At 43.9% G+C, this 20,135-nt stretch overlaps 1 protein-coding gene across 11 annotated transcripts in view; it reads left to right on the forward strand.

The window, feature by feature from the left end:
• cacna1g (calcium channel, voltage-dependent, T type, alpha 1G subunit) overlaps positions 1-20,135 on the forward strand; it is a 272,840-nt gene that overhangs the window by 240,839 nt on the left and 11,866 nt on the right. For 8 of the 11 annotated variants that reach the window (XM_055176561.2, XM_055176552.2, XM_055176553.2 and 5 more), the window contains 6 exons: positions 8,433-8,566; positions 11,002-11,072; positions 12,125-12,203; positions 14,257-14,378; positions 14,540-14,950; positions 19,069-19,212. In XM_055176561.2, the coding sequence (XP_055032536.2) occupies positions 8,433-8,566; positions 11,002-11,072; positions 12,125-12,203; positions 14,257-14,378; positions 14,540-14,950; positions 19,069-19,212 (961 nt within the window). The remainder of the gene's footprint in view (positions 1-8,432; positions 8,567-11,001; positions 11,073-12,124; positions 12,204-14,256; positions 14,379-14,539; positions 14,951-19,068; positions 19,213-20,135) is intronic. The other 3 variants (XM_055176558.2, XM_055176559.2, XM_055176560.2) reach the window with 1 other exon arrangement.

Raw genomic sequence — 20,135 nt, forward strand, 5'->3', positions numbered from 1 at the left:
TCTAAAACTGATAGTCTATTACAGCTTTTTTAATAGAGAAAATATCATAACAATGTATTTCCACATCACCATTTATAAAGCAACTATTTGCATAATAATTAAGGAATTTTGACACCAAAATTAATTGAAATATTTTAAATCCACCGCCCACATTATAATTACTGCTGGATGTTTCACAACATGCTGTTTATGGGGTAACGGTGTAAAAGTTGAAACTTTTTGAGTTTGTGGATTTATATAATTGGAAATCACTGTTCTGTTATTTTGAAACAATCCAAGTCTGGAGGCACTGGGAGATAAATCTACATTTAAATCACTAAGCCCCTTAAAATAAATGCTTTGTGCACTTTCTGCTATTTCTAATGAAACACCTTACATGGCTTCAGGCCACAGATTGTTGAGGTACTCTAGGCTCTACCTCGGCGATGACAATAAAATAAAAAAGTTTTTAAACAATGAACAAAATGAGAAATTAGATCCAAAGTCGCTTAAAAGTTATATGCAAATAATAGTGTATATACTAAATTATAATATTTATTGCTTTGGAGACAGTCTAGCCTTCAGGTTTGACACTTGAGACTTGATGTTGTTTTTATGGATATTATGCTTCATTTAAGTTCTTCTTATATGATCTCTGAAGCTGTATTTACAAAATGATGTAATATATTCAAGTGATCTCAGAAGAAATGTATGATGCCTTTGGCAATTTCATATTTCTATAACTTTCTTCCACTTGCTGACAAAGACAGGAAGCTTTATAGTCTTCAACAAATGAAAAGTCAGGATTATGCATTAGTCTAATTAATGTCTGTATTTCAGTTTATGTGCTACCGCCGAGAATTATGGGAAATGTCACCTCATTAACTAGCTTGTTTTCATGAACAGTACACAAAATACATGCAAAATGAAAAGTACTGTCAACATTTACAATTAAATTGTTGAATCTATAGCCAATTTGCATCCGCTATTGTTCATTACAAGATGCATTCCTGATTCAGAAAGTTCTGGGTTTCCCACAGTTACTGTAAATTCGACATTCATGTAAACTAAAAAATAATAGCATTCTGCTCTGTCAGAAAAACAAATCTGAAATGGTCCCAAGCTGTCACTAGAGCAAAACTAAATAACATTTAGTACCAATATGTACCCTTTAAGGTACTAATTTGACCTCTTAAAGGGGTGGGGTTCAATGGTATTTCATGGATTCTGACGTATTAACACAGTTATAGAGTTGTTTCCTCATGCTAAACGTAGGCAAAGTGTCAAAAAAGCAGTTGGGCGTGTTACAGACTATTTCTGTGCCGAATGCACTTCGCCAGGGTTCGTACAAGTTTCGGAAAGTTTTTTACGATTACAGGTCCAGCTGACGTTTCAGGGGTTTCTATACGTATCATTTATTTATATGGGCACTTCCCCCGGAAAAGCCCGCCCACCTGTCAATCAGCAGGAGACGCTAGAACTTACAAACATCACATCATCATGCAACAAGCTTTGTTTAATTTCAAAACTCAACAATGGCACAAAAGAAGAAGTGTGTTCCCTTTCAGTCGGTCACTACGACGTCACGTCGTGACCGACGAATTGGGAACCGCTTCGCGGGTGACCTATCTACTTCGAGAACTATCAAAAACGCCAATGAACTTGGCATGCAGGTATTTGCATAATGCCGGCGCCGCCCCGCCAGGTGCGTATATAAGGCACAGGTGCATAATACCAAATCAGCTTTGTTGCTTCGAAGCCGGCAGACATCTGCTCTCGAGAAGCTGTTACTGATCTTCGTAGATCCTGTGCTGTGTGGGAAAAGAATATCTCAGCTTGCTGAAGTTGGTTGGGCAAAGACACCTCAGTGGAGGCTCGCAGTGTTTTTTCCACCCTTTCTCTCTCTCTCTGTCTCTTTAATTTAGGACTTGAGTTCGAGTGAGTGCGTTTGCCTCTCCCTGTGTGTTTCACCAGCTCGCACAAAAGAGTGATTTCCCTAAAAGAGCAGCACGTTTGAGCTTTGTGTCTTTTTAAAGACAGCCACTCATTCGTGTCACGGTCGGGGTCGTCTTTTTAAAGATGGATTTCCGTCCGTGCTCCGTTTCTGGATGCGGTGTGTTTATCGCCCCCCAGGATGGCCACAAGCGTTGTCTCTCGTGTCTGGGGCTCCAGCACGCAGAGGCAGCGTTGCGTGATAGTTCATGCCCCGTCTGCGAGGGCATGACTATAGCGGATTTGCGGAGACGGGTGTCGTTCCTCCGGCAACGGCCCCCGCCTTCCCAGTCTGGTGCTGCTAAGGGCGCAGCTACCAGATTGGCGAAGGATGACCTCCGTATAACGGTGCTGGGTCGGTCTGCTGGTTCGTCCAGTAGCTCCCAGCGCCCTGATCCGTTGCCAGCGGAGGTCCCGATGGAGACGAGTGGCCCGTGTTCTACGGTGTCCTCGCGCTCTGTCGAGCCTCCACCTGACGCGATATCCACCGTAACGTCGGAGGGGGGGTTGTCAGCCTCAGACGTCGATCCGGATCCGCTCCCGCCTTCGGGCCAGGTTGCGGCTTCTGCGTTCGACCCTGAGATGGCAGCCATGCTCGCTCGGGCGGCGGAGGCGGTCGGCTTGGAGTGGACTAAACCTCCCCCACCTGAACCGTCCCGCCTCGATGATTGGTTCTTCGGGGGTGCCAGGGCTTCTCAGTCCTCGCCCCCGGTGCCTTTCTTCCCCGAGGTGCATGAAGAGCTGACGCGGTCGTGGAAAACCCCGTTTTCCGCCCGGAACCGGCCGTATCAGCCTTCACCTCTCACCTCTCTCGAGGGTGGAGATGCCAAGGGGTACACTGGTATCCCGTCAGTGGAGCGCCCGGTCACGATGCAGTTGTGTCCGGCCGGTGTCGCTTCCTCCTGGCGGGACCAGCCTACTCTCCCCTCACGGGCCTGTAAGCAGTCTTCGGCGCTGTCCGGTGCTGCTTACAAGGCTTGTGGGGAGGCAGCCTCTGCCCTGCATGCCATGGCATTGCTGCAGGTTCATCAGGCTAAGGCTCTGAGGGATCTGCACGCGGGAGGTCACGACTCGGCGGAGTTCTCCGAACTGCGTGCGGCTACGGATCTGGCGCTTCGTGCGACCAAGGTCACCGCACGCGCCGTCGGGCGTGCGATGTCTACCCTGGTAGTCCAGGAACGCCATCTCTGGCTGTGTCTGGCGGACATGAAGGACGCTGATAAAACCCGGCTCCTGAATGCTCCGGTTTCCCAGACCGGCCTGTTCGGCGAGACGGTCGAGGAGTTTGCCCAGCAATTCTCCGCGGCCAAGAAGCAGACTGAGGCCATCGCTCAGATCATGCCACGTCGGAAGCGTCCTGCGCCTGCCCCATCCACGTCGGCGCCTCAGCCTGCTCCTCGCCGAGGGCGTCCTGCGGCGGCGGCCTGCTTTCCTCCCCGGGGCTGTTGTAAGTAGCGAGGAACCGGTCGTCTGCAGCCCGCCCCGCCCGATCAGGCCGCTGCAAAGGGTGGTAAAAGTAGATCAAAGCGGCCCTGAGACGGGCGACCTAGAGATGGAGGGGATCGCTCTTCGGGAGATGGTGAAGGCACCACTCCCCCCACCGGAGGAGGGCCGGTTGGGGAATCTTTTGTTTCATTTTTCTGTTCCGCCGACTTTTCAGTCGGCACCCACAAATCCACAAAAAGAGCGAATTCCACTTCCATCTCTAGGTCTTCAGATGAGCTCCGGAGATACGAGAGGGCTCATAACCCCCCCTCGTTCTCCGACTCATCAGAGGAGAACGAGAGCGACGCACGGGCTCATAACCCCACCGCGCTCTCAGCCGGTAGGAGACAGCTACGGGCTCATAACCCATCGTCTCCCTCCTCCTTCGCCAGAGGGTGCATCGAGTGGTGTGAGGTGTCTTCAGCAGAGCCTCCCTTACTCAACCACCCAGCAACGGACTCAGGTGAGTGTTATTACACACAACACTGCTGTCGGTGCGGCCGTTACGCACACACCGGCGATCACCTCCGTTGCGCCCGCCGCGGGTACACCGATCGTGCCTTTAGTCCCTCTCGCACGGTATCTGGGGGCGTGGGAACAGCTTCCCAGCCCGTCGCGTTGGCTTTTACGCACGATTCGTCTCGGCTATGCGATCCAATTTGCCCGGCGTCCCCCCAAATTCTCCGGCGTTCGTTTCACTACGGTGAGAGCTGCCGATGCGCACGTCCTCCGTGCGGAGATCGCTGTCTTATTGGCGAAAGACGCGATTCAGCCGGTCCCTCCAGCCGAGATGAGGTCGGGGTTTTACAGCCCTTACTTTATTGTACCCAAGAAAAGCGGCGGCTTGCGACCGATCCTGGACCTGCGTTCGCTGAACCGTGCACTTCACAGAATGCCGTTCAAAATGCTGACGCCCAAACGCATATTTCCATGCATTCGTCCAAACGATTGGTTCGCATCTATCGACCTGAAGGACGCGTACTTTCACGTATCGATTCTCCCCCGACACAGGCCGTTTCTCCGCTTTGCGTTCGAGGGGCGAGCATACCAGTACAAAGTCCTCCCATTCGGGCTCTCTCTGTCGCCCCGTGTATTCACCAAAGTAGTGGAGGGGGCTTTAAAACCCCTGAGAGAGAGAGGTGTGCGCATTCTCGCGTATCTGGACGATTGGCTAATAATAGCTCAAACACGTCAGACGCTGTGCGATCACAGAGATTTAACTTTAAAACACCTCGCTCGTTTGGGTCTTCGGGTCAACTGGGAAAAGAGCAAGCTTTGCCCCGTGCAGAGAATCTCTTTTCTCGGTATGGAACTGGACTCGATCGATTTGACAGCTCGTCTAACAGAAGCGCGTGTACAGTCGATTCTGACTTGCCTGAATACATTCAAGAGCAAGAGCGCGGTCCCGCTGAAACAATTTCAGAAGCTTTTGGGGCATATGGCAGCAGCCGCAGCTGTAACTCCGCTCGGACTGCTTCATATGCGACCGCTTCAGCGTTGGCTTCACGATCGAGTCCCGAGGAGAGCGTGGTTGCGCGGCATTCACCGTGTTATCATTACACCTGCGTGTCGTCGCACTTTCACTCCGTGGTCAGACCGTGCGTTTCTCCGAGCCGGTGTGCCTCTGAGACAGGTCTCCAGGCACGCGATAGTATGCACAGATGCGTCAGACACGGGGTGGGGGGCCACATACGATGGGCTTGCGGCTTCGGGGGTCTGGACGACACCCCAGCTGCATTGGCACATAAACTGCCGGGAAATGTGGGCTGTATATCTTGCGCTCGTCCGTTTCAGCAACGAGTTACGGGGCAAAGATGTATTAGTTCGTACAGACAACACTGCGACCGTGGCGTACATCAATCGTCAAGGCGGTTTACGCTCGCGTCACCTGTCGCATCTCGCCCGTCACCTCCTCACTTGGAGTCAGAAGAATTTGAGGTCTCTTCGTGCCATTTACATCCTGGGCACGCTCAATGTAGAGGCGGATGCGCTCTCTCGGGCTGCGCGTCCCGGCGAATGGCGACTCCACCCCATTGCGGTTCAGCAAAGTTGGAGACGTTTCGGCAAAGCGCAGATAGATCTGTTTGCTTCCCCAGAGACGACCCATTGTCGCCTGTTCTATTCACTAGCCGACGACTCGCTCGGCGTGGATGCATTGGCACACAGCTGGCCGCGAAACATGCGCAAATACGCGTTCCCTCCGGTGAGCCTCATTGCGCAAACCTTATGCAAAATCCGGGAGGACGAGGAGAGCGTGCTGTTGGTGGCACCGTATTGGACAACCAGGAGCTGGTTTCCAGAACTCTCTCTCCTCGCGACAGCCCCTCCGTGGAAGATTCCCCTGAGGAAGGACCTTCTTTCTCAACAAGAGGGCACATTATGGCACCCGCGCCCCGACCTGTGGAACCTCCATGTGTGGTCTCTGGACGGGGCACGGAGGATATGAGTGATTTACCGCAAGAGGTATCTAACACTATTGCTGCTGCGCGAGCGCCGTCTACGAGACAGGCTTACGCGCTTAAATGGAACCTGTTTGTCGACTGGTGTTCTTCCCGAAGTGAAAACCCCCGAGAATGCCCGATTAGTGTTGTGCTTTTATATCTCCAGCGTCGCTTGGAGAATAGGCTGTCACCATCCACTATTAAAGTCGATATCGCTGCGATATCAGCTCACCATTCACCCGTAAACGGTAGAACAGTGGGTCAGCACGACCTAGTCATTAGATTTCTCAGAGGCGCTCGAAGACTGAATCCTTCGCGTCCCCCCTCTATTCCTCCTTGGGACCTGTCCTTGGTGCTGAAATCACTCCAGGAAGCCCCATTCGAGCCTCTGCATAGTGTGAGTGTTAAGTTTCTTACAATGAAAACTTTAACTCTCCTTGCTTTGGCTTCTGTTAAGAGGATAGGGGATATTCATGCATTTTCGGTCGATGAATCGTGCCTTCAGTTCGGGCCGGCTGCATCCAGCGTAACACTGAGACCCCGGCCCGGCTTTGTGCCCAAAGTTCCCACCACTCCTTTTAGAGATCAAGTGGTGAATCTCCAAGCACTGCCTTTGGAGGAGGCAGAACCAGCCATGGCTTTGTTATGTCCTGTTCGTGCACTACGTGTGTATATAGACAGAACGCAAAGTTTTAGGACCTCAGATCAGCTCTTTGTTTGTTACGGTGGTCAGCAGAAAGGAAAAGCTGTCACCAAGCAGAGGATGTCCCATTGGATTGTGGATACTATAGCCCTTGCATATCAAAAGCAGAATGTGCCTTGTCCATTTAATTTACGTGCCCACTCTACACGCAGTGTGGCATCATCTTGGGCACTGGCTCGCGGTTCCTCGCTAACAGATATTTGTAGAGCTGCAGGCTGGGCGACACCTAATACGTTCATAAGATTCTATAGTGTTCGTGTCGAACCGGTTTCCACGCGGGTTCTTTCTACTAACTAGTTAAGAATGCCGAGGGTCGGCTCGTGTGTCGGCTTGGAGCCTCTATTTTGGTGCTGCACATTTGCACCATTATGGAAGGCCATCGGGGCAAAAACGTCTAAAAAACTGTTTTTGCCTCTCCTCCACCGCCCTGATAGCTGGTGTTGCGGAGCATCCGCTGTCAACCTATCACTGATGTATTCTCTGTAAACCTGTGTAGGCTAGGCATCCACATTTGTCCCCTACGTGGGGTTCATTTGTGTGTATAGTCCGTGGGGTTCTAATCCTCCACGTTTTTCCTTAGCAGAGCCTGCTCTGCATCTCTCAACATACCATGTATTGTTCAGAGACTTTATTTTGAGCAACCTGTCGGTTGTTTCATATATTTTATGTCATCCATTTAACCTTCTTAGGGGATGGCTTCCGCAGTGTTCTAGCTCCGCTCAGTTTAGTCGCTTCTCCCAGTTCGCTGCTTCACTATCGTGGGTTAAGGAACAGGTAGTGACCGGCCTTCTGCATTTCGCCTTAGGTTCCGCCCCTTATGTGAGGGCGGAGGGCTTTTGCAGGCACTGGAAGGGTTCAGCTGCAGTGGCGTTTTGGTAGGGATTCCCAATTCGTCGGTCACGACGTGACGTCGTAGTGACCGACTGAAAGGGAACGTCTCGGTTACGTATGTAACCCTCGTTCCCTGAAGGAAGGGAACGGAGACGTCACGTCCCGTCGCCACAGTTTGCTGTTCCATTGCTGTTCAGGCCGGGCACTGTTGCTCGGCTTCTCAGCAATAATATAGCTGATTTGGTATTATGCACCTGTGCCTTATATACGCACCTGGCGGGGCGGCGCCGGCATTATGCAAATACCTGCATGCCAAGTTCATTGGCGTTTTTGATAGTTCTCGAAGTAGATAGGTCACCCGCGAAGCGGTTCCCAATTCGTCGGTCACGACGTGACGTCTCCGTTCCCTTCCTTCAGGGAACGAGGGTTACATACGTAACCGAGACGTTTTTGGATGTAAGGAGAAGAAAGCCAGCCTTATGGAAACAATGGATATAGTTTATTATCCGGGTAGCAGCAGAGTTTTGCTTGTGTGTTTGATGGGCTGGATTTCATTGGAAAGTCCCAACCGGGTCATGAGTTGCATGCGGTAAGTAAGACTTATGTTGGAAATAGGCGCGTGCATATTATATAAATGAACATGTAATGAATCATAAGTTAAACAGTGTTGTATAGTGTTGCATGACTCATACTCGCTCCTCCCGCGGTAGTAACTCCTCCTTCTTCATTTTTTCGTACGTTATAGGAAAGAATCGGTAAAGCTAGTCTTTCTTTTATAGATCTGATTAAACTAAAGACTCTTCGGAGATATAAAGGATGTAATACTACTCTATAGGTACTCCAGATTAACATCAGAAATGCAGAAAGGTGTACTTTTGAAAGGGTACCACTCCAGTGACAGCTAGAGACCATTTTGACCTTTTTTTCCTGACAGTGTAACACAACGTAAAAACAGGATCACTTTTGTACTTTTAACTAGCGTAACAAGTGTGTTTTTACAGGTGGAACCAGTTGGATCTCGCCATTGTGCTGTTGTCTATAATGGGCATAACTCTGGAGGAAATTGAGGTCAATGCATCTCTTCCGATCAACCCCACCATTATTCGCATAATGAGGGTGCTGCGGATCGCTCGTGGTTCGTATCCTCTCTTATCCTTCGTACCATCACCACTGTCCATTTTTCACTCCTGCAGAAGCACACACTTCTCAACAATATTCCCGTTTCTGCAGTAGACCAGGCTGGGTTGTGTGTCACCCTAGGGATCTTTGTTGTCTTACAGACTGCTCAGCAGAAGCCGAAGAGTCCAGATGGCTATATTGAGAAATTCAGTTCGCATTTTACACACACATACACACTCTCTCAGAAACGCACAAGCTTAAACACACACAGAGTGGGAAGCTGGGACGGTTGTCGACTTGGAACGATTATTTCTTTCCTAATAGGAGAGCTGCTGGGCGAGTCTTTATTGATTATTCCCACAACAGAGATGCTCAAGCAAACACACCTGCTCAGATTTCTACACGCTCGTGTGTCTGTGTTTGTGTACCTGTACGTGGCCCATTTTCTCCTGCATTCATTCAGACGTTCCTTTAATGAAATTTGGCACTGATTGCAATTAAGCAGGCCTACGCTGCGCCATCTCATCCATGGCTGAGCAGCCATGTCATTAACATCATTAAAGCTCGGTGTGTAGTGCACGACCCCAATAATAACATGCTCTACGATCTGACCACTTCAAAAATTACAGGAGAATTCGATTTCACTTCACAAGAAAGAGCGCATCTACCGTGCATGCACTTTTGTAGTATTTGACTTTTAATTTTCTTTAAGACTTAAATAACCTTTTGGCATAGCTCACAGTAACATTCATCAGGGTTGACCATGTTTCTGAATACATAATATTTGATATTTGATATGTACATGTGTATGTTAACTCATTCCCCACCAGCGTTTTTATTTTTAAAAAGTTGCCAGCCAGTGGCAGCATTTTTTATGATTTTCACAAAAGTTGTATGCCTTCCAGAAATGTTTCAAACAATATAACAAATGAAAGAACAGACCCTCTGCTTTTAAACAAACAAACAAAGGAAACATTTTTTTATCCTATCTTCATTTGTTCTCTTTTTATCACCTTTCAAATATGTGTTTCTTCAAAAACGGGTAAGAGCGATTTTTACCATTTTAGAGTCTATTCAGCTGATCTCCGGGGTACCACTTTTAGCATAGCTTAGCAAAATCGATTGAATCTGATTAGACCATTAGCATCGCACAAAAAATTAACCGAAGTGTTTCGATATTTTTCCAATTTAAAACTTGACTCTTCTGTAGTTACATCGTGTAGTAAGACCGACAGAAAATTTAAAGTTGCGATTTTCTAGGCAATAGTAACTTTCAATAGCAGGGGACTATTTTCGGGCACTGCGTAATATTATTGCGCCTCATGCAGCCATGTTACAGCAGCAAAGTCCTTGATTATTACGCCAGAATGAGAGTATAGTTTCTAGCCATATCTGCCTAGAAAATCGCAACTTTAAATTTTTTTCATCAGTTTTAGTACACTATGTAACTACAGAAGTTTTAAATAGGAAAAGTATTGAAACTCTTTGGTTATTTTTTAGCGTGAGGCTAATGGTCTAATCAGATTCAATGGATTATGCTAAGCTATGCTAAAAGTGGTAGCGCCAGACTCGGAGATCAGCTGAATGGATTCCAAAGTGGTAAAAATCAAATGTTTAACTGTAGGGGAGCTGGAAAATTAGCATATTTTTTTTAAAAGTGTCCCTTTAATTGACAGCATGCAAGATAAATCGCATGTGATTGTCATGCGCATTTCGTCAGTAAAGCCGGTTTCTTGATTAGTAGTAAATCGCCATCCCCTGCTTTTAAATGGACAGGCATTAACTACACAAAACCATAGTTTACTGACAAGCTGGACAATATCGCAGGCGATACGTCCGTGATAATGAAGGTGAAATTGCCCCGACTGACGGTGAACGACTTTGTTTTGTAAATTGTGCAGCCCTAACACAAATGAGATTGTATATTCATCCAAATTAGACACCTTATTGTTATGAATAAAATAGTTATGAATAAAATTGTTACAAGATTTTGCTGGATTACTTATTTTGCTGAGCAACCTGCAGAATTAAACGGTGAAATGTGTTAAAACCAAGTTGAGAGATCTGCATTTATATTGATGGATGAAAGCATTTGCAAAGTTACCAAAACTGTTAAGTGTTAAACCTTTTACATGATGGACTTCACAATCTGCTGAGATTTCTGAGACTGCAGATTTTGTGTGTGTTTCTGCTGATGAGTTTAGTTTAGCAGCTTAGTTTTTACTGTATAAATGGACCCGGTGGACTGGGGAGAGAGCTTTGAAGTTGACTTTGAAAAGTTAAGAGTCTAATATTTTCGAAAAGCAAGGAAAATCCTGTTTTCCATCATATGCTTATTAAAAAGCTACTTTTAGTGGCTCCACTTTATATTCAAATTCTTCAGTTTTTCTCAAAATAGTGTTTTTGATATACATATACACAAGATTGAAGTGTGCTGTTTTCTTCTTTCAGTATTGAAGTTGTTAAAGATGGCCGTGGGAATGCGAGCCCTTCTTGACACTGTGATCCAGGCCCTTCCTCAGGTACTGTTCAAAACTGTTCTTCTTTCTCTGATAAACTTCTGCTCTTCACTTTCTTTCCTGCACTATAATGAGAACGCTTCCCGGTGCGTCCTGTTCTCCCGGGGCCCCTCCACTTTACACAGGCCTCATTTACATAGTCAATCTGCCATGAAGGGGCCCGATGGTGCAGATTGCCTCTGATGGGCTGTTTGGAGAACAGCAGACATGACAGAAGCCAGACATGAAAATCACCAGCACGCACATTTTTGGACTGCACTGCTGCCCGCAGGGTTTTGATTCGGATACACGGGGCACCGCTGGACTCCTTAAGCACTCCTCAGATGCGCACATAGATAATTATACATGTACATCTACTTACTGATTGTCACTAATTGGATTACATCATGCTCGGTCTCCTGGTCTCTGCATCACCTCCTGTCGCCCTTTCACACTTTCTATCAGAGTGCTGCACGCACAGTCTGTTCTTTTGCATTAAAGTTGCCCTCGTGGTTCTGGTCTATTGATCCACCCTTCCGCAATTTGCGAGAGGTGATCCAGAACACTGTTCCGAGATATCCTGCCAGATTCTGTGAGCTTAATCCCTCGTCCTGATTCGTCTCGAATCTGGTCAGTTGAATAGTGCACTTAGAATTAAGGTGGGAAAATAGCCAATATTTTATTGAAATCATGCTGGATCTAAGTGTGTGTAATCACTCTGTATGTTTTGCATTATTATTTTAACCAGGTGTTGGCTACATAGTTTTTGGAAGCATTTTACAATAAGGTTGCATTTGTTAACATTTGTCAGTGGAGTGAGAAATAGCATCAGGACACAGCCTCCAAGAATCAAACTTGTATCTTCTATATGAGCACCACAGCTCAATGGTTACAGAGTCAGGCTTGTAACTGCTTTGCCACGGCTGCTTTTTATGTTTAAGTTGGAAACACGCCTTTCATTTTCTCTTACTGACTTTGGCTCATCACAGCTGGTATTTCTGGGTCTGTTTTGTTGGTTTCCTTGTGCTGTATAACAAACTCTTTCTCTTGCTTTCTCTTGCTCTCTCTCTCTACAGGTGGGGAATCTGGGTCTTCTCTTCATGTTGCTCTTCTTCATCTTTGCAGCACTGGGAGTAGAACTGTTTGGTGATCTGAGTAAGCACAACAAATTCACATATATAAGAACCATTTTTCCACTTGGTCTAATTCACTCAAACACACAAACGCTTTGGCTTTCACACACACACGCATGCGCACACACACACACACATGCCTGTATAGACCTTAAAGGGACACTCCACTTTTTTTTGAAAATATGCTCATTTTCCAGCTCCCCTAGAGTTAAACATTTGATTTTTACAGTTTTGGAGTCCATTAAGCCAATCTCCGGGTCTGGCGGTATTACTTTTAACATAGCTTAGCATAATTTATTGAATCTGATTAGACCATTAGCATCGCACTCAAAAATGACCAAAGACTTTTGATATTTTTCCTATTAAAAACTTCACTCTTCTGTAGTTACATCATTTACTAAGACCGACAGAAAATCAAAAGTTGGGATTTTCTAGGCCGATATGGCTAGGAACTACACTCTCACTCCGGTGCAACAATCAAGGACTTTGCTGCCATAACATGGCTGCAGGAGGCGCAATGATATTACACAACACACGAAAATAGTCCCCTTGGTAACTTTCAATAGCAGGGGACCATTTTCGGGCACTGCGTAATATCATTGAGCCATGTTAAGGCAGCAATGTTTTTTAATATTACGCCAGAATGAGAGTATAGTCCCAACCATATCTGCCTAGAAAACCACAATTTTTTATTTTCCGTCAGTCTTAGTACACGATGTAACTACAGAAGAGTCAAGTTTTAAATAGGAAAAATATTGAAACTCTTTGGTTATTTTTAGCACAATGCTAATGGTCTCATCAGATTCAATGGATTATGCTAAGCTATGCTAAAAGTGGTACCGGCAGACCCGGAAATCAGCTGAATGGATTCCAAAACGGTAAAAATCAAATGTTTAACTCTAGGGGAGCTGGAAAATGAGCCTAACCAGCAAACTTTTGGACGTCTGATTACCGTTGAAAATACGTCCCTCCGTCACGTCCCGTCATGGTTGAAAAATAGATCCAAAATGAAAATCCAACCGACGTCTTTCACGTCATCTGACCGTGAATCACACGTCTTTTCTGCACGGTCCATGCACGTCTAAAAATGTCATCTTCTGGACGTTAATACATAAAACCCGTACATAAAATTTTGAATACACGCAACCTCAGAAAAATATAGACCAATACAAATGTATACAAGCATATATAAATGCATTTTAGGACATGTTGTGCATTTGTGTCCAGCGGCGACAAATTTTGGACGGGGAGACGTTGTTTTTTTCGGACCAATAGTACAACATTTGTGGCGTCCTTTTGGTCGGGGAGACAGCGTTGCCGTCCAACCTATGTTTGCTGGGTATTTTCAAAAAAAGTGGAATGTCCCTTTAAAATCTTACTGTCTTGGTTTTTTCCCAATAAATTTTTACTTTGTTTAAAGGGGGCTTTGTGATCCACCACTTAGAGGTTGATATAATTTATTATAAAAAATAAATATGCTTTAAAGGATATGCAATATTTACAGTACTTTTTGTTGTGATTCATCCGTTTATTCACTTAATCAGACTAACTGACACATGTGGAATTTTCTGATCTTCTCATACTGCCTGGATTGTTTTTAATTGTTTTATATACATTATTACTTTTGATTCATGTATGGATATTAAATTGTTTTGAGATCACCTTCACACATTTTAGAATGTTCATTTCAGCCAGGGTTGATGCCATTTCCTTTTCCAATCAGTCGACTGAGAGACTTTATAATTCACATGCAGCTTTGCAATGCTGTTCAAGTACAATATTAACTGAGATTGACTTTCTACAACCAATTATTCTCTTTCTAACTGACACAGAGCAGGAAATAGAGCAGGAAGGTCATCCAGTCTCCAAAATACCAGTGAATGAATAAGTGTTGTACTGAGCTTTTTCTAATCAGGGGCATCATGGGGAAAAGGGGTAATTGAGTACATACTGTAGGGCCCTGGCATGGGAGAGGCCATTGACAATCATTTTATAATCATTATTCAAATTGCAAATATGTAGATTTACACATCGATGTCTCAGCCTGCATCTAACCTCTGACTTTTATGTCTCAGTATGTGATGAGCTGCATCCATGTGAAGGTCTCGGCCGTTACGCCACTTTCAAGAACTTTGGCATGGCTTTCCTCCTGTTGTTCCGTGTATCCACAGGGGACAACTGGAATGGCATAATGAAGGTAGGACATACTGAAGAGTCAACTCTCTCTTCATGGTGCTGAATTTCAACGATGCGCACAACTTTATTTCAAATGCTCTGCACGCTGTCTGTGTGGTGTCATTAGCGACCTGCTCGTCTCCACCGACCATAATTTTTGTACTCTGTGTGTCCCTATAATAGGACACATTGAGAGACTGTTCCGAGGACAAAGGCATCTGCTACAACACGGTCGTGTCACCCATTTACTTTGTGTCATTTGTACTGACGGCCCAGTTCGTGCTGGTCAATGTGGTCATCGCCGTGCTCATGAAGCACTTGGAAGAAAGCAACAAAGAGGCCAAGGAGGAGGCCGAGTTGGAAGCCGAGATGGAGCTGGAGGCTGTGGATGCTGGGATGTCCCGGGGACATATCTCACCTCTGGGGCCTGGGGACATGGGTGGTCCTGGAGGGTCACCTTGGATCTCCAGGGACTCACAGGAACTGTCAGGACCCGTTTATCCTACGGATAGCCCACCAGATATACGCAGAGACTCAGAAAATCACATTAAGGCAGATCCGGATCCTCCACTTAATTCGGAGCCACCATTAGAGGTAAGTCGACATGCTGGGTGTGAGATCGGTGTGTACAGATTTGCTGCGTACCACTTTAGCAAATATTTAGAATTATACTACTAAAGGTAAAGGGTTTTTCTTCTTCTGGTACATATGGCGTATCAACCAATGACAAGCCAGAATGCATCTATAATCTTCCCAAACTGCGACATACTAGCTTGAACTAGTTTTTTTCAGCAGGGGTTTTCAGCTTGCTTCAGTCTATCCTGAAATTCTTGACCTTTCTTATCTAAATCTGCAATATTCTTTCATAGATGCTTGGACTCATTGGTGCATGTATTAAAGCAATGTTTCCGGTTCAAAACAAGTTAAGCCCTATTAGCAGCATCTGTTACATGCTGTCGATTAACATAGAAAATAACTTTGACTCATCATCTCTAAGCTTGTACAAACAAGCAAACACCATGTTTACAGTGATGTGTTTATAATTGAAGTTTATGGGGCAAGGCATTACGGTTTGTTGAATTCATGCATATATTTTTCTTGAAAAAAAATTAATTCTTTTGCAAAAATGTGTTATTTGGGCCATAAAAGTGACCCTTTCTGGTATTCTCTTTTGGTTTCCATATTTTGCTTTAGTTATTATTAATAGGAGTTACAGTACAATTTGTACAAATCCAGTCTCATGTTAATGTCTGTAATGTTAAAGTCTTTGTACAGATATTATAATGCAGTGCTTTGCTCTATAGCTTATATTTTAGCTTGCATTGTAAAGATATTCTTTGGTAATTGACAGCATAAATTTTAACTTATATAACATTTATGTATTCACTTTTACTTTTATAACTGTTTATTGCTTTAAAGCAGTGAATTAATTTGACTTGTAAAGGTCTGTCATAGGAAATGTTTTTTTTTTAAGTATGTTTATCACTTTCTGTTTTTGTCATTTAAAGATGTGCATGTTGTTTTTCTTAAAATTCAGCGGTCTGAGGTCAGACTGGTGCCATGGGAAAGTAGTGATACAGCCCCCCTCTTTTTTGTAAATGCCGTATGGCTATTTCCAGAATACCAGCCATTTTTTAAGTTAACACTGACATTATTTATTTATTTCTCCAGCCCTTTCTAAAGTGTGCCAGTGTCTTTAATATTTGCTCATCGCCAGCACAAATCTCAGTAGAGTTCTAGTGACCCCTTGTGGATGTCATTTGTAGGGCAAAATTAAAATACAATTTGACTTACAGTGCATTAAAGCTATACATTTTGTCAGTAGGTGTGTTAGAGGTGTTAGTGAGAACATGGGGGTGCTCCTATGGTCTATGTGGGTCCTAACACCCCAAAATAATGGCGTGGACAAAAAGCACCGTCCTTCGGATGAGACGTTAATCCGAGGTCCTGACTCTCTGTGGTTGTTAAAAATCCCAGGAAGTCATAAAAAAAGAGTACTGTAGGGGTGGGCTCCGGCATAGAGACAGAGCGCAGCGCGTCATAACCTGAAAACCACGCCCACCGGGGGGGGGGAAGAATCCAAAGAACCCAGAAATAAGTTTTTTATAAGCTGTCGAGCTCAAAAAACGAGCGTTTACAGACAGAAAAGTGGAAACAGGCAATTTTTCATAGTACTCATATTAGTAGAACTGCGTCCACTAGGGGGAAACGTAGTCGGCGATCCACTTTTTTCTCCTCAAAGGCTGGGTTTTACGGCTCGACAGTTTATAAATATGTATTTCTGGGTTCTTTGGGTTGTTAGCTGTACATATTGTCACACAGCAGCTTTTAGGCATTATTCTGTTTTTTGTTATAAGCCAGAAATGACAAGGAGGCGGCCTCTCGCAATACAAAGTCAATGGAGACGGTTGGATTGAATTCCTCTTTCATATGAGTTCTGCAGAAAAGCGCTAAATAAATGTAATGAATGAATTAATTTTTATTCATTCCCATTGATCCCATGGCCTTAGCACTGCTAACACAATGCTCTACCAATTGAGCTTCAGGAACATTGGCATTAGGGCACAGTTACACATCTGATAACATACTGTAATAAATTGTATTACTATTTCACCTATGCAGTAAATTTTACATATTTAGCTTGAACATAAACATTTCCTAATGTCAGTGTAAACCCATTTTACTTTTGTATATACTGTACTGCAGTATTTAGGAAGACATTGTTTTAAGTAATCAGAAATTACATACGATCCCATACGGCGAAAAATATATTTTAATATATTTAAAAATATACAAAAAATATATTTGCTCAAATATAGATTTTGGAATATGTTTACAAAAATATATTTTTCTCCTATATATTTTTTGGCTATTTTTTGTATATTTTGAAATATATTTTTTTAAGCTATTAAAAATATATTTAGCCCTACATATATTTCAATCCAAGGAAATATATTACCTTGCATTGGAAGAAAAACTTTGTTTATGTTACGAACCTGTAAACATAACAGTTTAGTAAAGGTTAAAATTTATGTTTTCAACTTCAAAAATATACTATTTAGCATATATTTAAAATATATTTACGCAAAAAAAAATATATTTTTGCCATATGGGATGTAAAATTAGTAATCTATTTGCTTGCCCCTGAAATACAATTTGATTATGTTGATATATGAAGGTTAAAACTAAATATATTACAAAATTCATTACTTTTACAAAATGTATTTAGCATATTGTCGCTGCCCGATGAAACGCACGTATGTCCAAAACGGTTAATGTTCAGGAAGTGGAAAAAAACACCGTATTTCAAAAGCAGTTGAATGTAGCGTTGTCACACTTGGTACGGCATCTTTATATGTAACCATATTCTTGCCAGTGTAAGGATATAATCCACATGTGACCAAAATTGAGTTTAAATGGACATACGTGCATATTTACAGTAACGGTGGCATATACGCATTCTTCCGACCATTAATTAGAATGGCCAAGTCACGTTTCATATTGACAGATAAATACGCTCAGTTTATTAAATAGCCTACGTCTACACTTAGTTTATTTAATATTAATTATACACTTATAAAATGTCTCTTGCAAACTATGAAGGGACAATGAATCAATACACTGACATGGTAATGCAAGACAGATACTTTGTTTGCACAGTCCTACAGTAATTTTGTCACTCCTAGACGTACATCTGGCATCAGGGGGGAAACGTTTACCTCGATGACGGAAAGTCATTGTCTCACAAGGCTATGTTTATTCGGCTATCCAGTGCTGAGCTTCGATGAAACTTCATGAGACCGCCGAGATGCTTTTACAGGGCGGGAGATACACGGCGTGTTTGACACCAAATGGATATCCGTGAAAATCAGATGACATGATTTCACAACTTTTCATTGGCCATTTAGATATGCGAAGCATACTCTATACGGAAATTAACCTGGACATTTAATCCGTCGAAAAATCTCAAAATCGGAAAAATGGACATACGTGGTTTTCATCGGACAGCTACGATATATTTAAAATATATGTATTTTTGCCATATGGTATAATGGAGCCAGACTGAATGAAAGTTTCTGCAAATTTCTTTAAAAAAAAAAAATGCATCAATGAGTCATTTTTTTCATAATTTCATGGTACATAGTAACTTGTAAGTCTTACAGTGGCGGCCGGTGACTTCTTTTTTCGAGGGTGCATCACGTGTCTTGTTAAAATAAGTGCCTGCTGCAGACGCGTCTAAAGGGTTTATGAGAAAAGAGACGCTCGCGTTTACCAGACACTCACATAATCTCATGTGTAATCAAAGTTTAATGTTAAGGGAGTGTCTTGCGTGTATTTTGTGAACGTGAGCGTCTCTTTTATCATAAGCGGTTTTGACGCGTGTGCAGCAGGCACTTATTTTGACAAAAAATGTGATGCACATGGTTCACATGATGCAACAAACACATATTTTGAAAACGCAAGCAACACTTATTTTGAATTAGCGCCCCTCGGATGAGCAGTCACGAGCCGCCACTGAAGTCTTAAAAGTCTTGCAGCTACCTGAACTGTAAGTGTACAAACTCCCTTTCCTTCTTTTTTCTGTTTTTTCTCTGTGTGCTATCATTTACCCCATCCCTTCTCATTTCCTCTACCTCTCTCTCTCTCTCTCTCTCTCTTTCGCTCTCTGCCTTTATGCCATTCATTTGTCTGTCGCGTGCTGGGCTTTACAGCGGAGGCCAATGTTTGACTCAGTTTCCATGGTGATCCAGGGCTCACTGGAAGGAGAGCTCAGCCTCATGGACAACCTGTCTGGCTCCGTCTGCCACTACTACGCTCTGCCTCCCCTTCCCAGCAAGCACTGCACTGAGAAACAGGTCAATGGCTTTCCCTGTTAACCGTCTTTACCTTGCACCACACTCTGTCAGCATCCTTTCTCTGTCTAAATCCCTCTTTGACTCTCTCTCTCTCTCTCTCTCTCTCTCTCTTTCTCTCTCTCGCTCGCTCTCTCTGGACCAAAGTCATTAGACTTTTACTTGTTAGATAATAGAAGCAAAGCTTTTGTGTGACACTTACAAAACCACTTATGCATCCCTGGGATTTCTAGCACTTCTGAGGTTCTTCTGAGGTCTCTGTTATGCTCCAGAAACATCCATCTGCTTGAGCGTATTTATTAACGAATCCTGTAAAAGTGACAAAAAGTATCTTTAAATTCCCCATTGGGGGAAACACTGTGACTTTGGTGTCTTGTCCCGAAAACCATAAATATCAAATTAGGCGATGGACTCATCAGCCTGTCGTCAAAGAGCTAAAGGTCGATAAAGAGATGGACTGCTGTTGAATTATGCAAGAAAATCTCGTTTGGTCTGTTTCGCAGAGAAATATTTCATTAAATTACATTAGCATTGCAAAACGTACTGTAGCCTTTTAAAACTCAGTATTTGGAATGGCTTTATGGAAATAGCTGTCCTCATTCTCGGTTTCTAATTTTGACGACTTTGCACAAAGTTGCTCCAGGTCAGTCTCTGATGGTCAATCAAATCCAAAACCTGCTCTACACCAATAGCACTGTACCACTAAGATCATCAGAGTACTCGGAGATTGAGGAGGAGAGTACTAGAATATAAAAATGATTTCATTACAATATACTTTTAAGTTCTTTTAAATGGCTGTCAATGAAAAGATTCTTGCAGTCAGATGGTCTTATAATGTCATTTACCAGCGAGGGACTAACTGGACTGTGCAGCCAAACTTTTAGGTACAGCTTTCATTTTTGATATAGATTTAATTTATGTGGAAT

This window comes from Misgurnus anguillicaudatus, chromosome 4 (genome assembly GCF_027580225.2).
Source record: "Misgurnus anguillicaudatus chromosome 4, ASM2758022v2, whole genome shotgun sequence".
NCBI classification, from domain to species: Eukaryota; Metazoa; Chordata; class Actinopteri; order Cypriniformes; family Cobitidae; genus Misgurnus; species Misgurnus anguillicaudatus.